The sequence below is a fragment of the Tachyglossus aculeatus genome, chromosome 13, assembly GCF_015852505.1.
Source record: "Tachyglossus aculeatus isolate mTacAcu1 chromosome 13, mTacAcu1.pri, whole genome shotgun sequence".
NCBI classification, from domain to species: Eukaryota; Metazoa; Chordata; class Mammalia; order Monotremata; family Tachyglossidae; genus Tachyglossus; species Tachyglossus aculeatus.
In genome coordinates, this window is record NC_052078.1 from 23143640 (window position 1) to 23163459 (window position 19820).

Sequence of the window (19820 nt, forward strand, 5' to 3'; positions counted from 1 at the left end):
ATCAATTTGGTCCAGATTAATTAATTCATTATTTTTAATTGAGGCATCTGTTAAGCTCTCACTATGTGTCAGGCACTGTACTAAGCGCCGGGGTGGATACAAACAAATCAGGTTGGACACAATCCCTGTCCCATGTGGGGCTCACAGTCTAAAACGTACAGCAGTGTGGCCTAGTGGATAGAGAACGGGCCTAGGAGTCAAAAGGACCTGAGTTCTAATCCCGGCTCTGCCGCTAGTCTGTCGTGGGACCTTGGGCAAGTCGCTTCACTTCTCTGGGCCTCAGTTACCTCATCTGTAAAACGGGGATTAAGACTGTGAGCCCCATGTGAGACAGGGACTGTGACCAACCTGATTAACTTGTATCTACTCCAGTGCTTAGAACAGTGACTGCCACATAGTAAGTGCTTAACAGATGTCATTAAAAAAAAAAATCGGTTGAAAGGAAGTCTGCAGATTAAATGAGATGTCAATGATTCAATCATTATCCATCTCCCTGAAACAGACAGTAGAGACTTGTTTGGCAAACAGCCGGGAAAAAGTCCCCGCTTATTTGGGAAGGAGGAAGTCAGGGCCTGAGGAAGCTGTTTAGTGCTCTCCTTCTCCATTTTCTGGTCGTGGAGAACGGATGTAGGAGGGGCAGGAAGGACCAGAAGCTGTGGAGTTCCTTGGGCGCTGTGAGTCATGTCAATCAATCCATCAATCAATCGGTGGTATTTAAAGAAGCAGCATGGCATAGTAGATGGAGCACTGGCCTGGGAATCAGAAAATCATGATTTCTAATCCCGGCTCCACCACTTGTCTGCTGGGTGACCTTGGGCAAATCACCTTAGTGCTCTGTGCCTCAATCACTTCATCTGTAAAATGGGGATTCATTCATTTATTCGATCGTGTCTATTGAGCTCTTACTGTATGCAAAGCACTGAGACTGTGAGCCCCATGTGGGACAGGGACTGTGTCCACTCCACCTGTTAGGACAGTGCCTGGCACATATAAGTGCTTAACAAATACCACAATTATTATTATTATTTACTGACACTTACTACGTGCAAAGCACTGAGACTGTGAGCCCCATGTGGGACAGGGACTGCGTCCACTCCACCTGTTAGGACAGTGCCTGGCACATATAAGTGCTTAACAAATACCACAATTATTATTATTATTTACTGAGCACTTACTACGTGCAAAGCACTGAGACTGTGAGCCCCATGTAGGACAGGGACTGTGTCCACTCCACCTGTTAGGACAGTGCCTGGCACATAGTAAGTGCTTAACAAATACCACAATTATTATTATTATTTACTGAGCACTTACTACGTGCAAAGCACTGAGACTGTGAGCCCCATGTAGGACAGGGACTGTGTCCACTCCACCTGTTAGGACAGTGCCTGGCACATAGTAAGTGCTTAACAAATACCACAATTATTATTATTATTTACTGAGCACTTACTACGTGCAAAGCACTGAGACTGTGAGCCCCATGTGGGACAGGGACTGTGTCCACTCCATCTGTTAGGACAGTGCCTGGCACATAGTAAGTGCTTAACAAATACCACAATTATTATTATTACTTACTGAGCACTTACTACGTGCAAAGCACTGAGACTATGAGCCCCATGTGGGACAGGAACTGTATCTACTCCACCTGTTAGGACAGTGCCAGGCACATTGTAAGTGCTTAACAAATACCACAATTATTATTATTATTTATTGAGCATTTACTACGTGCAGAGCACTGTCCTAAGCACTTGGGACGGTACAATCCAACAGAGTTAGCAGACACAATTTCCACCCACAACAAGCTCATGGTCGAGAGGAGGAGACAGGCATGAATATAAATAACTTAGAAATATATAAAGAGAGGTACACAAGTGCTGCAGTGTTAAAGGTGAGGCCAATAGCAAGTGCCCAAAGGTCCCAGATGTAAACACACACCAGCCAAAGGGATGACAACACCAGATCTCTCCCAGGAAGAACTGGAGAGGTTGGAAGGAAACAGGGATGAGCCAATTATTTTCCTGGGCTGGAATTCACCCATTTGGCAGGATTTCTACATTCGTAAATTATCGTGGAGTTTGCTGAAAGCGGCGATGTTTGTTAATTCAGCGTCCTCAGAGGTAGAGCCTGATCACCGCAGAACTACAGCAGGGACTCGATAATTACAACAGAATGAGTGAATGAGCTATTATCATGTATTTTATGATATTTGTTAACGGCTTACCATGTGCCAGGTGCTGCGTAGATACAAGGTAATCAGGTTGTCCCACGTGGGGCTCACAGTCTTCATCCCCACTTACAGGTGAGGTAACTGAGGCACAGAGAAGTTAGGCGACTTGGCCAAGGTCACACAGCAGCCAAGCGGCGGAGCTGGGATTAGAACGCAGGTCCTTCTGACGCCCAAAGCCTTGTTCTTTCCACTATTCTAGTAAATCATTGCAATACCCTACAGGTACTTGAGTTTTGAAAACAGACATTGGGTAAATCATTCCATTTTCTTATCCACATCAGTGAAGATACTTTCAAGGAACGAAAAACTTCAATAGTACAAGCTCCGCCCAAACAATATCAACAATAATAACAATAATCTAGGTCTTTGATAAGTGTATTAAAATCTATAATGGCTAGCTCAGCCATAATAATAACAATAATCATCACCATAACTGAGGTCTTTGTTAAGCGCTTACTATGTGCCAGGCACTGTGGTAAGCGCCGGGGTGACTACAGTGTGAGCAGATTACACCCAGCTCTTGCCTCAACTGTAACCATTTCTCCTAGAAAGATGAACTCCGGTGAACTTACAAATGAACTACACCAGAAGCAGCGTGGCCTAGTGGATGGAGCCCAGGCCTGGGAGTGAGAAGGTCATGGGTTCTAATCCCGCTCTGCCACTTCAATCAATCAATCGTATTTATTGAGAGCTTACTGTGTGCAGAGCACTGTACTAAGCGCTTGGGAAGTACAAGTTGACAACAAATAGAGACAGTCCCTACCCAACAGTGGGCCACTTGTCTGCTGTGTGACCTGGGGCAAGTCACTTCACTTCTCTAGGCCTCAGTTACCTCATCAGTAAACGGGGATTGAGACTGTGAGCCCAATGTGGGACAGGGACTGTGTCCAAACTGATTTTCTTGTATCTACCCAGGTGCCTAGCACATAGTAAACACTTACCAAATACCATTATTATTATTATTGTTGTTGTTACAAGTCTCTACAGGAGGCATTCCCAAGGCGGGGAATCCCTCGTCCCGGGAATTCTGGTCATCTAAAAGGGCAAGGTCTCCGTGACAGAGAAAAACCGCAGGTTGATGAAGTAGTTGAAGTAGATAAAAGAGCCGGTCACTAAGATATTTTTGAAAAGTCCGAGGACGGGCGTGATGGTGCCCAGGGCGGCGATCAGGCCGAGTCGAACAAAGATGAAGGGGAAATCCTGCAGGACAACGCCCACGGCGCCCAGGACTGGGACGTTGGGAAGCAGGATGATCCGGATCAGGGACACGCAGCTAAATATGTAGACGGGGAACACCCAGGCAGAGCCGAAGACGGCAGGATGGCCAGCCACCCGCACCATCTCTATGGTGTCAGACCACGTCACGAAGCTCATCAAGAAGATCTGAGCCCTCTCGTCTTGGCGGGACATTACCCTCATGACCCGAGAGTTGGACGGGGGCTCCTCCACATTGATCACCTGGGACCGGAAGGGAGTCGGTGTGGATCCCTTGGATGCCACCTGCTCGGAGACGCTCCTTATTTGCTGCTGGGGCTGCGGGTCGTCTTCACCTGTGATAAACGAATCAGACGGGTTCAAACCACGCGGCCCCACGAATTGCTCTGGGGAGAAGTGGGGACTTTTGGCTTTCAAATACCTAGCGACCCATGAGTCGGCCATTCAGTCATTCAATCGTATTTATTTAGCGCTTACTCTGTGCAGAGCACTGTACTAACCGCTTGGGAGAGGACAATGTAACAATAAAACGGACACATTCCCTACCTGTAAGAAGCCTGCGGTCTAGAAAGGACAGTCAAGAGAGTCGCTCTTGGGAGAATTGAGAGGGTTACTCCTGGGGACTTAGCGTGGCCTAATGGACAGAAATCAGGCATCGGAGTCAGAAGGCCCTGGGTTCTAGTCCCGGCTCCACCATTTGCCTGCTGTGTGACTTGGGGCAAGTCACTTCACTTCTCTGGGCTTCAGTTCCCTCATCTGTAAACAGATGAGCCCCATGAGCCCCATGTGGGACAGGGACTGTGTCCAACCTGATTATCTTGTATCTGGGGGAAGCAGTGTGGCCCAGTGGAAAGAGCACAGGCTTTGGAGTCAGAGGTCATCGGTTCAAATCCCAGCTCCGCCAACTATCAGCTGTGTGACGTTAGGCAAGTCACTTCACTTCTCTGTGCCTCAGTTCCCCCATCTGTAAAATGGGGATTAAGACTGCGAGCCCCACGTGGGACAATCTGATCACCTTGTAACCTCCCCAGCGCTTAGAACAGTGCTTTGCACATAGTAAGCGCTTAATAAATGCCATCATTATTATTATTATTATCTACCCCAGCACTAAAACAGTGTCTGACACAGACTAAGCGCTTAACAAATGTCACAATTACTAATGATTAATACTATCAATATTATTATATTATTATAATACTTACTACAACATTATTGTTAGATACAGCATGGGCCTGGGAATCAAAGGACCTGGGTTCTAATCCCAGCTCTGCTTTGTGTGTGCTGTGTGACCTTGGGCAAGACACAACTTCTATGGGCCTCAGTTATCTCAATAGGGATTCCATCCCTGCTCTCCTTCCTAATTAGATTGAGTGTGACAGGGACTGAAATAATAATAATAATTGTATTTGTTAAGTACTTACTATGTGTCAAGCACAGTTCTATGCGTTGGGGTAGTGACAAGCTAATCAGGTTAGGCACAGTCCCTGTCCCACATGGGGCTCACAGTCTTAAATCCCATTTTACAGGTGAAGTAACTGAGGCACGGAGAAGTGAAGTGACTTGACCAAGGTCACACAGCAGACAAGTGGCAGAGACAGGATTAGAACCCAGGTCGTTCTTACTCCCAAGCCTGTACTGTTTACATTACACTATGCTGCTTCCCCAAGGACTGTGTCCAACCTGATAAACTTGTATCTACCCCAGCACTTAGAACAGTGTTAAGCACATTTTAAGTGCTTAACAAGTATTATTATTATTTAATATAAATGTCTGCAGACTGGACAGACATTGGTTTGCCAATTGGATGGATACATCTAGCTCCCTGGAATAACAGTAATAATACTAATTATTGTGGTATTTGTTAAGCACTTACTATGTGTCAGGCACTGTACTAGGCGCTGGGGTGGATATGAGCAAATTGGGTTGGACATAGTCTCAATCCCCATTTTACAGATGAGGGAACTGAGGCCCAGAGAAGTAAAGTGATTTGCCCAAGGTCATACAGCAGGCAAGTGCCGGAGGCAGAATTAGAACCCATGACCTTCTGACTCCCAGGGGAGTCACTCTTTTCTCCCAGATCCTGTCCCAGCTCCAGCCCTCCCTGTCTAAAAATAATGTGTTGTTTATAGCACATCCCCTGGATGGTAAGCTCACTGTGGGCAGGGAATGTGTCTACCAACACTGTACTCTCCCAAATGCTTAACACAGTGCTCTGCACATAGTAAGTGCTCAATAAATACGACTGATTAAAGGATGACTATTTGCCAAGCACTATAATAAGCACTGGGGTAGATAGGAGATCACGCGGTCCCACGTGGGGTTCATAGTCTAAGTAGGAGCGAAAACAGGTATTGAATTCCATTTTGCAGATGAAGGAACTGAGGTGAAGTAAAGTGAAATAACTTGCCCAAGGTCACACAGCAGACACGTGGTGGAGTTGGGAACTGGCTAAGCTCAGGGCCAGGGATTTACATTGTGGGTAGCAGTTAGCAGTTTTGGCAGCTTTTAGCCTAAATGAGGTCAAAATGGTCTTCGACCTTTTCGAATCAACAGGAAAATGGAAATACCTGAATAATTAAAATCATCCAGAGACTCAGTCACTGCAGGCCCCAGGGACTGACCTTTAGGGTCTATGTTCTCAGGCCTGAATCCAAGATAAACTTTAGAGTATCGTACCTGAACCTATAGCTGTGAGAACACATCGATGGCTGGACTCTGATCGGCCTCGGACTGCTCGATTGCTAGAATCATCTGGCAAAGGCCACTGATGGACTGATTGAGATTAGGACAGGGGAAGCAGGTGAAGAAAGAGCCCAGTCCCGGGAAAGAGAGGATCTGAGTTCTAATCCTGCCTCTGCCATTTATCCGCTTGACCTTGGGCAAGTCGTTCTCTGGGCCTCAGTTCCCTCATCTGGAAAATGGAGATTAAAAGTGTGAGCCCGTATAGGACAGGGACTGTGTCCAACCTGATTAACTTGCACTTAGAACAGTGTTTGGCACCCAATAAGCACTTCAAAATGTACCATCATTCTTCTTATTATTGGATCTATACCCCTTAAATACTTTGTTATTCCCTCTGTCCCACCGCGCTTACAAACGGTACCTTAATACTCTACTATTTCCCCCTATCTGTAATTGTGGACAGGAATCGTGTCCAACCTCATTGGCTGAAACTTAGTTCAGTGCCTGGCACATAGTAAGTGCTTAACAAATACCATTAAAAAACTCTACAAACATATATATATATATATATATAGGCAGATTGTAAGTCTTTAACAAAACCCAACAATAATAATAATAATAGTAATTATTATTATTATTTTGGACAAGTAGGGCCAGAGCAGGAACAGAATCCAGAAGAAAAGGGTGACTTCTGTATGTGTGTGTGTGTATAAAAATATATATGTATATCCATATATTTATCTATATATAAATATATATGTGTGTGTATTTATGCATATATATATATATATATATATATACGTGTATGTATTTATGCACAGACACATATATATGTCATTTAAACATATGTGTTGGTCCCATCTTCCCAACATAACTAAAATCCATTCTTTCCTCTCCATCCAAACTGCTACTATGCTAATACAATCACTCATCCTATTTGCCTGGATGACTGCATCAGCCTCCTTTGCTGACTTCCCTGCCTCCTGTCCCTCCCCACTTCAGTCTTCAATTCACTCTGCTACCTGGATCGTTTTCCTAAAAAATAAAAATAAAAATCCAGTCCACATCTCCTCACTCCTCAAGAGCCTTCAGTGGTTGCCCATCCACTTCCTCATCAAATAAAAAAACTCCTTACCAATGGCTTTAAAACATTCAATCAGCTCACCCCTTTCTATCTTATTTTACTGATTTTCTACTACGACCCAGACTTTTAGCTCCTTAAGGGTAGGGAACATGTCTGCCAACTCTGTTGCACTGCACTCTCCCAAGCGTTTAGTACAGTGCTGTAAACGCAGTAAACATTCAGTAAATACCTTTGATTGATTAATTGATTGAAATCGAGAATCCACTAGGAAACCTGTTCTACTTATACACCTATCTCTTATTATTGCTCAAACAATCGATCAGTCAATGCTATTTATTGAGCACTTACTGTGTATAGAGCACTGTATTTAAGTGCTTAGAAAAATACACTGGAATAATAATAATAACGGTATTTGTTAAGCACTTACTATGTGCCAAACACTGTTCTAAGCGCTGGGATATTTACACGGTTATCAGGTTGTCCCACATGGGGCTCACAGTCTTAATCCCTATTTTGCAGATGAAGTAACTGAGGCACAGGGAAGTTAAGTGACTTGCCCAAAGTCACACAGCTGACAAGTGGCGGAGCCAGGATTAGAACCCACGACTTCTGACTCCAAAGCCTGGGCTCTTTCCATTAAGCCATGCTGCTTCTCCAGACAGTTGGTAGACTCAATCCCTGACCTCAAAGACCTTTACAGTCTAAAAGATCCTATAACTTTCAATACGCAGCAAAAACTATTTGTGCCTGAAGCCCTTCAAAGACAGAGCGTATTTTCTGGCAATGGCACTTGTCTCAAAAGGTTTAAAAATCCCTTTGATGGCTATTACTTCACTCTATCCATCAATCAATCAGTGATATTTATTGAGCACCTACTATACTTGGGAGCGTATAATACGACAGAGTTGGCGACACTTTCCCTGCCCGCCACGAGCTCGTAGTCTAGAGGGAGAGATCGAAGTTCATCTAAATAAATTATGGATATGGACATGAGTCCTGTGGGATTGAGGGAAGAGTAGATAAAGGGAGCAAATCCTAGTGCTTAAGTACTTACTTACTGGTCTTCCTCTGAGAGGATACTTCCTGAGTTTTTCGATTATATCAACAATGATTAAGGAGGTCAGAACCAGAGAGACTTGAAAATCTGGCAATGTTTCAGGCAGGGTAGAAGTTGAACTGCTGCTGACACTCTTTTGGACCTGTTTAAAGGAAAATACGGTGAAGAGGTATTCAGGGCTGCACATCATCCATTGAAATGTCTTTTCTCAGTGAAAGCAGTACTGTATTTCTTGTTAATTGGAAGGCTATCCTAATCAGCGTTCCTGATACTCTGATGATTTCCCAGTTTTGAATACTTTCTAAATGACTCACAACTACTACATTTTTTGTCAATTAACTCCGAGCCAGTCCCTTAATTTCTGTGCACGTCCATTGTTCGAAAATCTCACACTAAATGTGGAAGCGCCTACTACAGTGCTCTGCACACAGTAAGCACCTAATACAGTACTCTGCACAGAAGATAGTCCGGCGGACAGCACGCAAGTGACATTCATAAATGTTAGCAGAGGTGATGCTGATTCTTATAGACCCAAACCGAGTGCCTGAAGTTTCACTGCCAATAGAGCTGTGATTGTGTCCAACCTGATTAAATGGCATCAACCCCAGCGCTTAGAACAGTGCTTGGCATTCAGTCAATGGCATTTACTGAGCACTTACTGTGTGCAAAGCACTATACTAAGTGTTTGGGACAGTACAATATAACAACAAACAGATGCCTCCCCTGCCTACAACCAGTTCACAGTCTAGAGAGCACGCAGTCTAGTAAGTGCTTTACAAGTACCATAATTATTCATTATTATTATGATGATGATGATATAGAATGACACTCTGTATTAATGGTGAGGAGACCAGTTTTCTTACTTTAATGGTGTTTGGCAAGGTCAGGTCAGAGAGGAAGGCAGGCAACTTGTGGCCCAGCACATAATAATAATAATAATAATAATAATAATGGTATTTGTTAAGCCCTTACTATGTGCCAAGCACTGTTCTAAGGGTAGGTGGGGCGGGGGGGGAATACAAGGTAATGAGGTTGTTCCACATGGGGCTCACAGTCTTAATCCCCATTTTCCAGATGAGGTAACTGAGGCACAGAGAAGTTAAGTGACTTGCCCAAAGTCACACAACTGATAAGTGGCAGAGTCAGGATTAGAACCCACATGAACAAACATTCCTTTAAGTGGCAAATAGCTTTCATTTGGTTGAAAGACTCCCAACGTCATCCATCTGCAGCTAACAGCAGGGATGTTCCTTCCTCCCAGGACCCAGTAATTGATTATTCTGATGCCATTAAAAGCTTCCCTCTTCCCCTCAGTTCCACCTGCATTCCACACAAAGCGAGCCCAAAATGAGCTCACTGTCTAGAGGGGGAGACAGACATTAACAGAAATAAAATTAAGGATATATATTTAAGTGGTGTGGGGCTGGGAGGGGGGATGAATAAAGGGAGCAAGTCAGGGCGATGCAGAAGTGAGGAGGAGAAGAGGAAAGGAGGGCTTAGTCAGGGAAGGCTTCTGGGAGGAGATGCGCCTTCAACAAGGCTTTGAAGTAGGGGAGAGTAATTGCCTGGCGGATGTGAAAAGGGAGGGTATTGCAGGCTGGAGACAGGACATGGGTGAGAAGACAGTGGCGAGACAGATGAGATGGAGGTACAGTGAGTAGGCTGCCATTAGAGGAGCAAAGCGCGTGGGCTGGGTCGTAGTAGGAGAGTAGCAAGGTAATGTAGAAAGGAGTGAAGAGAATGGGTGTTTTAAAGCCGATGGTGAGGAGTTCCTGTTGGATGCGGAGGTGGATGGGCAACCACTCGAGTTTCTGGAGGAGTGAGAACATGAACTGAACGTTTGTTATTCTCTGGTCTGTTACACTCCATTATACTCTCCCAAGCCCTTAGTAAGTGTTCTGCACAGAGTAAGCACAAAATAAATACCACTAATCTAATAGCTGGACCCTTTCCCCTCTGTTCTGGAGGACCTGAGGGGATGAGGAATTGGTAGAATACAGAGACTTCCATTATCCTTGACTCCTCTCTCTCTTTCAACCCACATATTCAATCTATCACCAAAGTCCATCAGTTCAACCTGCACCACATAGTTAAAATCCTCTCTCCTTTCCAACCAAACTGCTATGGCATTAACCCAAGCATTTATCTTATTCCATCTTGATTACTCTATCAGCCTCCTTGCTGACCTCCCTGTCTCCTGTCTCTCCCTACTCCAGTCCGTACTTTGCTCTGCTGCCCGGATCATTTTTCTACAAAAATGTTCAGTCTAGGTTTCTCCCTCCTCAAGCACCTCCAGCGGTTGCCCACCCTCCTCCACTTCAAACAGAAACTCCTTACCATCAGCTTTAAAGTGTGCAATCACCCTACCCCCTCTGATAAACTACTAAATCACAGCCCCCACACTTCTCTCCTCTAATCCCAACCTCCTCACGGTACCTCAGTCTCATCTATGTCTCCACTAACCCCTCACCCACATCCTCTCCCTGGCCTGGAAAACTCTCACGCTTCATATCTGACAAACCATCACTCTCCCCACCTTCAAAGCCTCATTAAAATCCCACCTCCTCCAAGAGGTCTTCCCCCAGTGAAGTCCTCATTTTCTCTTCTTTCACTCCCTTCTGTGTCACCCTTGCACTTGGATTTGCATCATTCATTCATTCAATTGTATTTATTGAGTGCTTACTGTGTGCAAAGCACTGTACTAAGCGCTTGGGAAGTACAAGTCAGCAACATATAGAGGCAGTCCCTACCCAACAACGGGTTCACAGTCTAGAAGGGGGGGACAGACAACAAAACAAAACATGTGGACAGGTGTCAAGTCGTCAGAACAAACAGCATCCTTTTATTCACCCCACTCTCAGCCCCACAGTACCAATGTACATATTTGTAATTTACTTATTTATTATAATGTCTTTCTCCTCCTCTATACTGGAATGATTTTTTAATAATAGTAACTGTTAAGCACTTATGATGTGCCAGACACTGTTCTAAGAACTGGGGTAATTATGACCTATTCAGATTGGAGAATATAGTCCATGACCCACATGGGGCTCACGGTCTTAATCTCCATTTTTACAGATGAGGGAACTGAGGTGCAGAAGAGCAAAGTGACTTGCCCGAGATCACCCAGAAGACAAGTGGTAGAGTCAGGATTAGAACCCAGATCCTTCTGACTCCCAAGCCCAGGCTCTATCTATTAAAGTGCTTCTTTTTTTTTTTTTTGGTGGGGTGGGGAGGGAACCCACAGAAATCCAACCCAGCCTCACCCAGTTTCCAGATGATTACCATCTGATACCCACCTCCGTCACCGCTATAGAAAATGCGAAACATGGAAGCGTGGAGAGAACTACACACATCAGCATCACCGGACTCCTAGAAAAAGAGAAAGCACGCAACAGCTCTGAGATAGCCAGAGTTCCTCTGAAATCGCTTATTCATTTAGAGCTTTTCTAAGAAGTTCTTTCTTCCCCATTTCTTTCACTCAAATGTTCAGCGGCTCGCCACAGAGGAATACAGCAGAACAATTTCAAAATACCTTCATGGAGGGAAAGAAGGATTGAGACGTTACAAAATGATTTAGTAGGGAAAATGTAGAAGGTAAGAGGTGCAGCATGGCCTGTGGGAAAGAGCCCGGGCCTGAGAGTCAAAAAGACCTGGGTTCTAATCGCGGCTCCGCCACTTCTCTGCTGTGGGACCTTGGGCAAATCACTTCACTTCTCTGGGCCTCGGTTTCCTCAGCTTCAAAATGGGGATGAAGGACTTGGTCTCTGTCCTACTTGCATACGGGACTGCGACTGTATCCGACTTAACTTCTACCTTTCCCAGGGCTTAGAACACTGTTTGAAACAGAGTAAGTGCTCAACAAATAGCATTTAAAAAAGTGTGCATTTCAAGGAGGGAATGTTTAGTATAGCTTGGGGCAGAGTCAGTGATGATCTCACCACAGTCAGGTTTCAGGAACTATGAACCAAGAGGGAAATAAGGAGAATAGCCATGAAGACCTTCTTCTTCTCCAGGCCAGTTCTCTCGGAAACACCTAAATAATAATAATAATAGTAATAATAATGGCATTTATTAAGCACTTACTATGTGCAAAGCACTGTTCTAAGCGCTGGGAAAATTACAAAGTGATCAGGTTGTCCCACGGGGGGCTCACAGTCTTCATCCCCATTTTACAGATGAGGGAACTGAGGCCCAGAGAAGTGAAGTGACTTGCCCAAAGTCACACAGCTGACAATTGGAAGAGCTGGGATTTGAACCCATGACCCAGAGGTCATGGGTTCCAAAGCCCGGGCTCTTTTCCACTGAGCCATGCTGCTTCTCTAAATCTTATAGCCCTCTCTATTCAAAGATATGAATGACCATGGGAGATACCAAATAGGACTCTGATCATCCATCTGTGACAAAGATAATCATAATAATAGTGGTATTTGTAAAGCTCTATGTGCCAGGCACTGTACTAAGCACTGGGGCAGATACAAGCAGACTGGGTGGCAGCCAGAGTGGTGACAAAAACAATAATTATTGTGGTATTTGTTAGGCGCTTACTATATATCAAGCACTGTACTAAGCACTAGGGTAGATAGAAGATAATCAGATTCCTTATGGGCCTCGCTGTCTAAAGGAAAGGAGAAGAGATACTGAACTCCCATATTGCAGATGAGGGAACTGAGGCCCAGAGAAGTGAAGTGATTTGCACAAGGCCACACAGTGGACAGGTGTCAGAACTGGGATTGGAACCCAGGTCTTCTGAGTCCCAGGCTCCTGCTCTTCCCACTAGGTAACGTTGCTTCTCAGGCTGATGATGATGGAGACTCCCCAAATGGTATTTACTGAGCGCCTACTGAGTTCAGAGGAGCAGCACGACTTAGTGGAAAGAGTACGGGCTTTGGGGTTCATGGGTTCAAATTCCGACTCTGCCTATTGTCGACAGCTGTGTGACTTTGGGCAAGTCACTTAACTTCTCTGTGCCTCAGTTTCCTCATCTGTAAAATGGGGATTAAGACTGTGAGCCCCCCGTGGGGCAACTTGATCACCTCGTAACCTCCCCAACGCTTAGAACAGTGCCTTGCACATAGTAAGCGCTTAATAAATGCCATTATTATTATTATTATTCAGTGAACTATACTAAGCTCTTGGGCAGGTACCACAGAACTTAGACATACTCCCTGTTGGCAAGATATTTCATTCAGTGGTAAAGACAGACATTAAGACTAATTTACAAACACTAAAATCAGGAGAGTTTGGCATATACCTACATGCTAAGAGAGGGACAGCTAAATAAATAAGCAAAAGAGGCAGTTATTGAATAGATGCTACTTTCAAGTGGATAATTAGTTGGAGGAGCAAGGAGGAGAAGCTGAGAGCTTAGCATATACATACATGCTGAGAAGGTCTGTGTCCCCCTCTAGACTGTAAGCTCGTTGCGGGCAGGGAATGTGTCTGTTTATTGTTACATTGTGCTCTCCCAAGTGCTTAGTACAGTGCTCTGTGCACAGTAAATGCTCAGTAATGAATGAATGGAAGGGTACATGCTGAGGGGCTGGGAGTCTAGCGTTTACATTCATGCTGAGAAGTAGCATGGCCTCGTGGACAGAGCATGGGCCCTGAGAGTCAGAAGGACTTGGGTTCTAATCCCGTCTCTGCTCCTTGTCTGCTGTGGGACCTTGGGCAAGTCACTTCACTGGGCCTCAGTTACCTCACCTGTAAAGTGGAAATGAAGACTGTAAGCCCCATGTGGGACTGTGTCCAACCTAATAAGCTAGTATCTACCCCAGCGTTTAGAACAAGTGCCTGGCACATCGTAAGCGCCTAATAAATACCATTAAAAAATAAAAATAAATAAATAAATCAAGTGGAAGAGGCAGGCGTTGGGTAGATGCCACTTGGGGGTGGATAATTAGTTGGGGGAGGAAGGAGAAGGAGGAGTGGGGAGTTTAGGAGGATGCTGAAGGTGGGAAGGGCAGCAGAAATGCATGTTAGGACGTTTTGTCTCTCGAACTTGGCTAAGACACGACAGTGTAAACAACACCACTGGCTCTAACCGGTCCCTCCCCAGGCCACTTCCTGACAAATCAGAAGGGGTTTCTCTATGTGCTTAGACTGTGAAGGCACTGGCATGTGCTTCTTTACACATCCATGTCCTGTAAAGGCCCTGGTGTGTGCTTTTCTACACATTTGTGTACTGAAGTGGACCTGGCGTGCGGTTTTCTACACATCGCTGGACTGTAAAGTCCATGGTGGGTGGTTTTTCATTCATTTATTCGTTCATTCATTCATTCAATCATATTTATTGAACACTTACTGTGTGCAGAGCACTGTACTAAGTGCTTGGGAAGTACAAGTTGGCAACATATAGAGATGGTCCCTACCCAACAGTGGGCTCACAGTCTAGAAGGGGGAGACAGAGAACAAAACAAAACATATTAACAAAATAAAATAAATAGAATAAATATGTACAAGTAAAATAAATAAATAAATAAATACATGTTCGTGTCCTATAAAGGCCCTGATGTGTGGTACTATACACTTCTGTGACCTATATAGCCACTGGTGTGGTTTTTTTTAAACTCTTGTACTGAAAAGGCCTTAGTGTGGGATTTTCTACACGTCCATGTCCTGTAAATGTCCTGATGGGTGGCTCTATACACATCCAAGAACTGTAAAGGCCCTGGTGTGGGATTTTCTATACACCCATGGACTGTAATGGCACTGGTGAGTGGTTCTCTACACATCTATGAACTGTAAAGGTATTGGTGTGTGATCTTCTACACAACCATGGACTGTAACGACACTGGTGAGTGATTTTCCACATGCTTACGGACTGTAAAGATTTTGGAGCGTGGTTCAGGACTGTGTATTTGAGCTGGAGCTGGGCTTCATTGAGGGGTTCGGCTTTTCTGGGGGTTCTGAGTCAGGGCACCCCGCTCTGGAGTAGCTCTAGTTGGGTAAGTTACAGCGTAATAATAGTAATAATGATGGTATTTGTTAAGCACTTACTATGTGCCAAGCACTGTTCTAAAAGCTGGGTGAGCTACAAGGTTATCAGGTTGTCCCAGGTGGGGCTCACAGTCTTAATCCCCATAATGATGGCATTTGTTAAGCGCTTACTATGTGCCAGGCACTGTTCCAAGAGCTGGGGGGCATACAAGGTTATCAGGTTGTCCCAGGTGGGGCTCACAGTCTTAATCCCCATGATGATGGCATTTATTAAGCGCTTACGATGTGCCAAGCACTGTTCTAAACGCTGGGGGAGATACAAGGTTATCAGGTTGTCCCAGGTGGGGCTCACAGTCTTAATCTCCATAATGATGGCATTTGTTAAGCATTTACTATGTGTCAGGCACTGTTCTAAGCGCTGGGGGACATATAAGGTTATTAGGTTGTCCCAGGAGGGGCTCACAGTCTTTATCCCCATGATGATGGCATTTGTTAAGTGCTTACTCTGTGCCGAGCACTGTTCTAAGCACTGGGGGAGATAAAAGGTTATCAGGTTGTCCCGGGTGGGACTCACGGTCTTAATCCCCATTTTACAGATGAGGTAACTGAGGCACAGAGAAGTTAAGTGACTTGCCCAAAGTCACACAGCTGACAAGTGGCAGAGCTGGGATTACAACCCATGACAAGCGCTTAATAAATGCTATCATTATTATTATTATTATTTGTTTGCTAGGCACTTACCACGTGCCAGGCACCATTCTAAGAGCTGGGGTGGAAACCAGCAAATTGGGTTGGACCCTCTCCCTATGCCACGTGGGGCTCACAGTCTCCACCCCCATTTTACAGATGAGGGAACTGAGGCGCAGAGGAGTTGAGTGACTCGCCCGGGGTCACGCAGCAGACGAATGGCGGCAAAACTTGCGACTCCCAGGCCTGTGCCCTAACCCCATGCCATACTGCTTATCTGTCGATGGTTATCGATTGATCTCTGCTATGTACTGAGCGCTCGCTCGCTTTGTGGAGAGCCCCGTACCAAACGCTCGGGAGGGTACACCCCAACGGAGTCGGTCGATGGGACCCCTGCCCGCATGGAGTTTAGAGGAGGAGTTGGGCGTTAAAAACAGGTTATTGGGTCGGTTTCATCACACCCCACAGACAAACGTTTTCAGTCAATGCCTGCCCATGACAAAGGAAGAAATCGTCTTTAGGAGGCGTGAAGATGGAGCCATCTAGTCTCGGCTCGCTACCGCTTCAGCAGAACCCTTTCATTTTGGCCTCCTGATGGCTTCTGCTTAGTTACTCGGTTCGATGAAGAAAAATTGTCTCTCACACCTGCAGTATTGGGGAACATCCAGCTCCTCAATTTGACTCGCTTTTGGCCCGCTACACATCCGCCATACACCCCCTGGCCTGGAATGCCCCCCCTCCCCACATCCGCCAAGCTAGCTCTCTTCCTCCCTTCAAGGCCCTACTGAGAGCTCACCTCCTCCAGGAGGCCTTCCCACACTCAGCCCCCTCCTTCCTCTCCCCCTCCTCCCCTTCTTCATCCCTCCCGCCTTACCTCCTTCCCCTCCCCACAGCAACTGTATATATGTTTGTACGGATTTATTACTCTATTTATTTATTTATTTTACTTGTACATATCTATTCTATTTATTTTATTTTGTTAGTATGTTTGGTTTTGTTCTCTGTCTCCCCCTTTTAGACTGTGAGCCCACTGTTGGGTAGGGACTGTCTCTATATGTTGCCAACTTGTACTTCCCAAGCGCTTAGTACAGTGCTCTGCACACAGTAAGCGCTCAATAAATATGATTGATTGATTGATTGATTGATTGACTCCCAAGCCCGGGCTCTTTCCACTAAACCACGCTGCTTCTCAATATAAGCATTGTAAAGGATTATAAAGCACTTATCTCATTATAAAGGGTAATAACTTTGCCTCCTCCTTCTCTTCCACCACACATCCAGTCAGTCCTCAGACCCTGACACTTCTTCCTCCGCAATATTTCCGTTATCCGGCCGTGAAACCAAACGGCCAGCAGGCTGGCACAAGTCTTCGTCATATGCCAACTCAACTACTGCCTATTTCCCAATCTTAAGCCCCATTTTACAGATGAGGTAACTGAGCCACAGGGAAGTCAAGTGATTTGCCCAAAGTCACACAGAAGGAGAAGCTGCATGGCCCAGTGGAGAGAGCACAGGCCGGGAGTCAGAAGGACCTGGGTTCTAGTCCTGGCTCCGCCACTTACCTGCTGAGTGATTGCAGACGAGTCACTTAATTTCTCTGGGCCTCAGTCCCCTCATCTGGAAAAGGGGGGGATTAAGCCAGCGAGCCCCATGTGGGACGGGGACTGCGTCCAACGCGATTTGCTGGTATTCACCGCTGCACTTAGTACAGTGCCTGACACCTAGTAAATGCTTAACAAATACCACAATTATTATTATTATTACTATTAGAAGGAGCTGGATTCTAATCCCCGCTCCACCACTTGTCTGCTAAGCGACGTTGGGCAAGTCATTTCACTTCTCTGGGCCGAAATCTCCTCATCTGGAAAATGGCGGATTAAGACGGTGACCCCCCCGTGGGACAGGGAATAATAATAATAATAATAATAATAATGGTATTTGTTAAGCGCTTACTATATGCAAAGCACTGTTCTAAGCACTGGGGAGGTTACAAGGTGATCAGGTTGTCCCACGGGGGGCTCACAGTTTTAATCCCCATTTTACAGATGAGGTCACCGAGGCACAGAGAAGTTAAGTGACTTGCCCAAAGTCACACAGCTGACAGTTGCCGGAGCTGGGATTTGAACCCATGACCCCTGACTCCAAAGCCCATGCTCTTTCCACTGAGTCACGCTGCTTCTCCATAGAGGAGCGAGAAGTGATGGGATAAATTAAAGGAAGAAAGCAAAAGGGACAGAGTAGAGAAAGAAAGAAAAGATTGCATTTTCATCCCAGACATGGGGTAGAATTTCTATTGTGCGATAAAACCCACATGAATGTGGAATGGTGTGTCCAACCCGATTTGCTTGTCTCCATTCCAGCGTTTAGTACAGTGGTGGCACAAAGTGCTCAACAGAGACTACTTTTATTACCTTAGCGAGCCAGATGGTACAGGTACGATTGGTAGCTCATCGCGGGTGGGGAATGTGTCCGTCTCTGGTTGTAGCGTACTCTCCTGAGTGCTTGGTACAGTGCTCGGCACAGAGTAAGCGCTCGATAGGATGAATGAGCCCCCCCAGGCCCATCCCCTCCCCGACTTGGGCAGATCTACTCACCACCCTCTGATCTTGGCCTGCAGATGGTGTTTCCGATACAGCAGGACTTTTACCGGCACCCAGACCACCAAGACGACCAAGGCTACGTAGGCGATGGAACAGGACACCCCCAGCCAATACACTGGCTTCTCGTTCTTGTTCCTGGTCCCCTGGAGGGCCGCGGCAAACTGCTCCATCACCACCAATGTCGGGACGGAGAAGGCGGCCAGCTCGAGGAGTTCGAACACCACCAGTTTGACCAGCCTGCTGGAGACCATCCTGAGAGACCCTTGGGCCGCTCGACGCGAAGTGCTTCCCCGGCCACCTGAAACGGCGACTCGGTTTGAGGGATTTGCATAGATCTATATAACATAGAGAGAGAGGTATCATTCGCCAGTGACCTTTCATCCTTTTATTGACCTGAATGAGTTATCGCAAATGCGAGCATTCCCAGGTATTTAAAACCATATCTCTGCGCCCTGTGGATTGTAGCCAAAGGTGTGTTTGGAGAGAGGGCGCAGATCCTGACTCTGAGACGCGTTGGCTTTTTGGCCATTCTGGCATCTCTTTCTATTCATTGTTATATCGAACTCTCCCAAGCGCGTAGTACAGTGCACACAGGAAGCTCTCAGTAAATGAGATTGAATGAAAGAATAATCTAATACTGGCGTTTGTGAAGAGCTTACTGTGTGCAAAGCGACCACTGAGGGAGATTCAAGATCACCAGAGTGGATGCAGTCTCAATCCCACATGGAGTTCCTTTGTTCAAGGGTATTTATTGAGCACTTACGATGCGCAGGGCACCATACTAAGCGCTTGGGAGAGGACAGTATAACAAGAAACAGACACATTCCCGGCCCACACCGAGTTTACGGTCTAAGAGGTGGGGCTCACGGCTTTAATTCCCATTTTACAGACAAGGGAACTGAGGTGCAGAGAAGTGAGGTGACTTGACCAAGGTCACACAGCAGACAAGTGGAGGAGCCAGGATTAAAACCCAGGCCCGGGTTCTATCCACAGGCCATGCTGCTTCACAGTTTCTACCACAACAGAATAAGAGGCCACCCCCACTGAAGGCTAAAGGCAGTGTAGACTAGTGGAAAGAACTCAGAACTAGGAATGGAGAGTCAAAAGGTCTAATCATACCTCCGCCACATGCCTTGGGTGTGATCTTGGGCCGGTCCTTTAACTTCTCTGGGCCTCAGTTTCTCAATCTATAAAATCTCCCTCTCAGACCGAAGCACTTGGGAGAATACAATATAACAATATATAGACACATTCCCTTCCCTCAATGAGCTTACAGTCTAGAGGGGGAGAGAGAAATTAATAGAAATAAATTACAGGTATGAACATAAGTAA

The 19820-nt window shown here is 45.7% G+C and overlaps 1 protein-coding gene across 1 annotated transcript; it reads right to left on the reverse strand.

Annotated features, from left to right (window-relative positions):
- Positions 1-3259: 3259 nt before the first annotated feature.
- Positions 3260-18763, reverse strand: TMEM236 (transmembrane protein 236). The gene is made up of 6 exons (XM_038755655.1): positions 18483-18763; positions 11562-11634; positions 8264-8404; positions 6007-6121; positions 3986-4003; positions 3260-3774 (listed from the first exon to the last, which is right to left on the reverse strand). Exons 1-6 carry the CDS (start codon positions 18737-18739, stop codon positions 3260-3262), a joined length of 1119 nt encoding a protein of 372 aa, XP_038611583.1. The 5' UTR covers positions 18740-18763.
- Positions 18764-19820: the final 1057 nt, after the last annotated feature.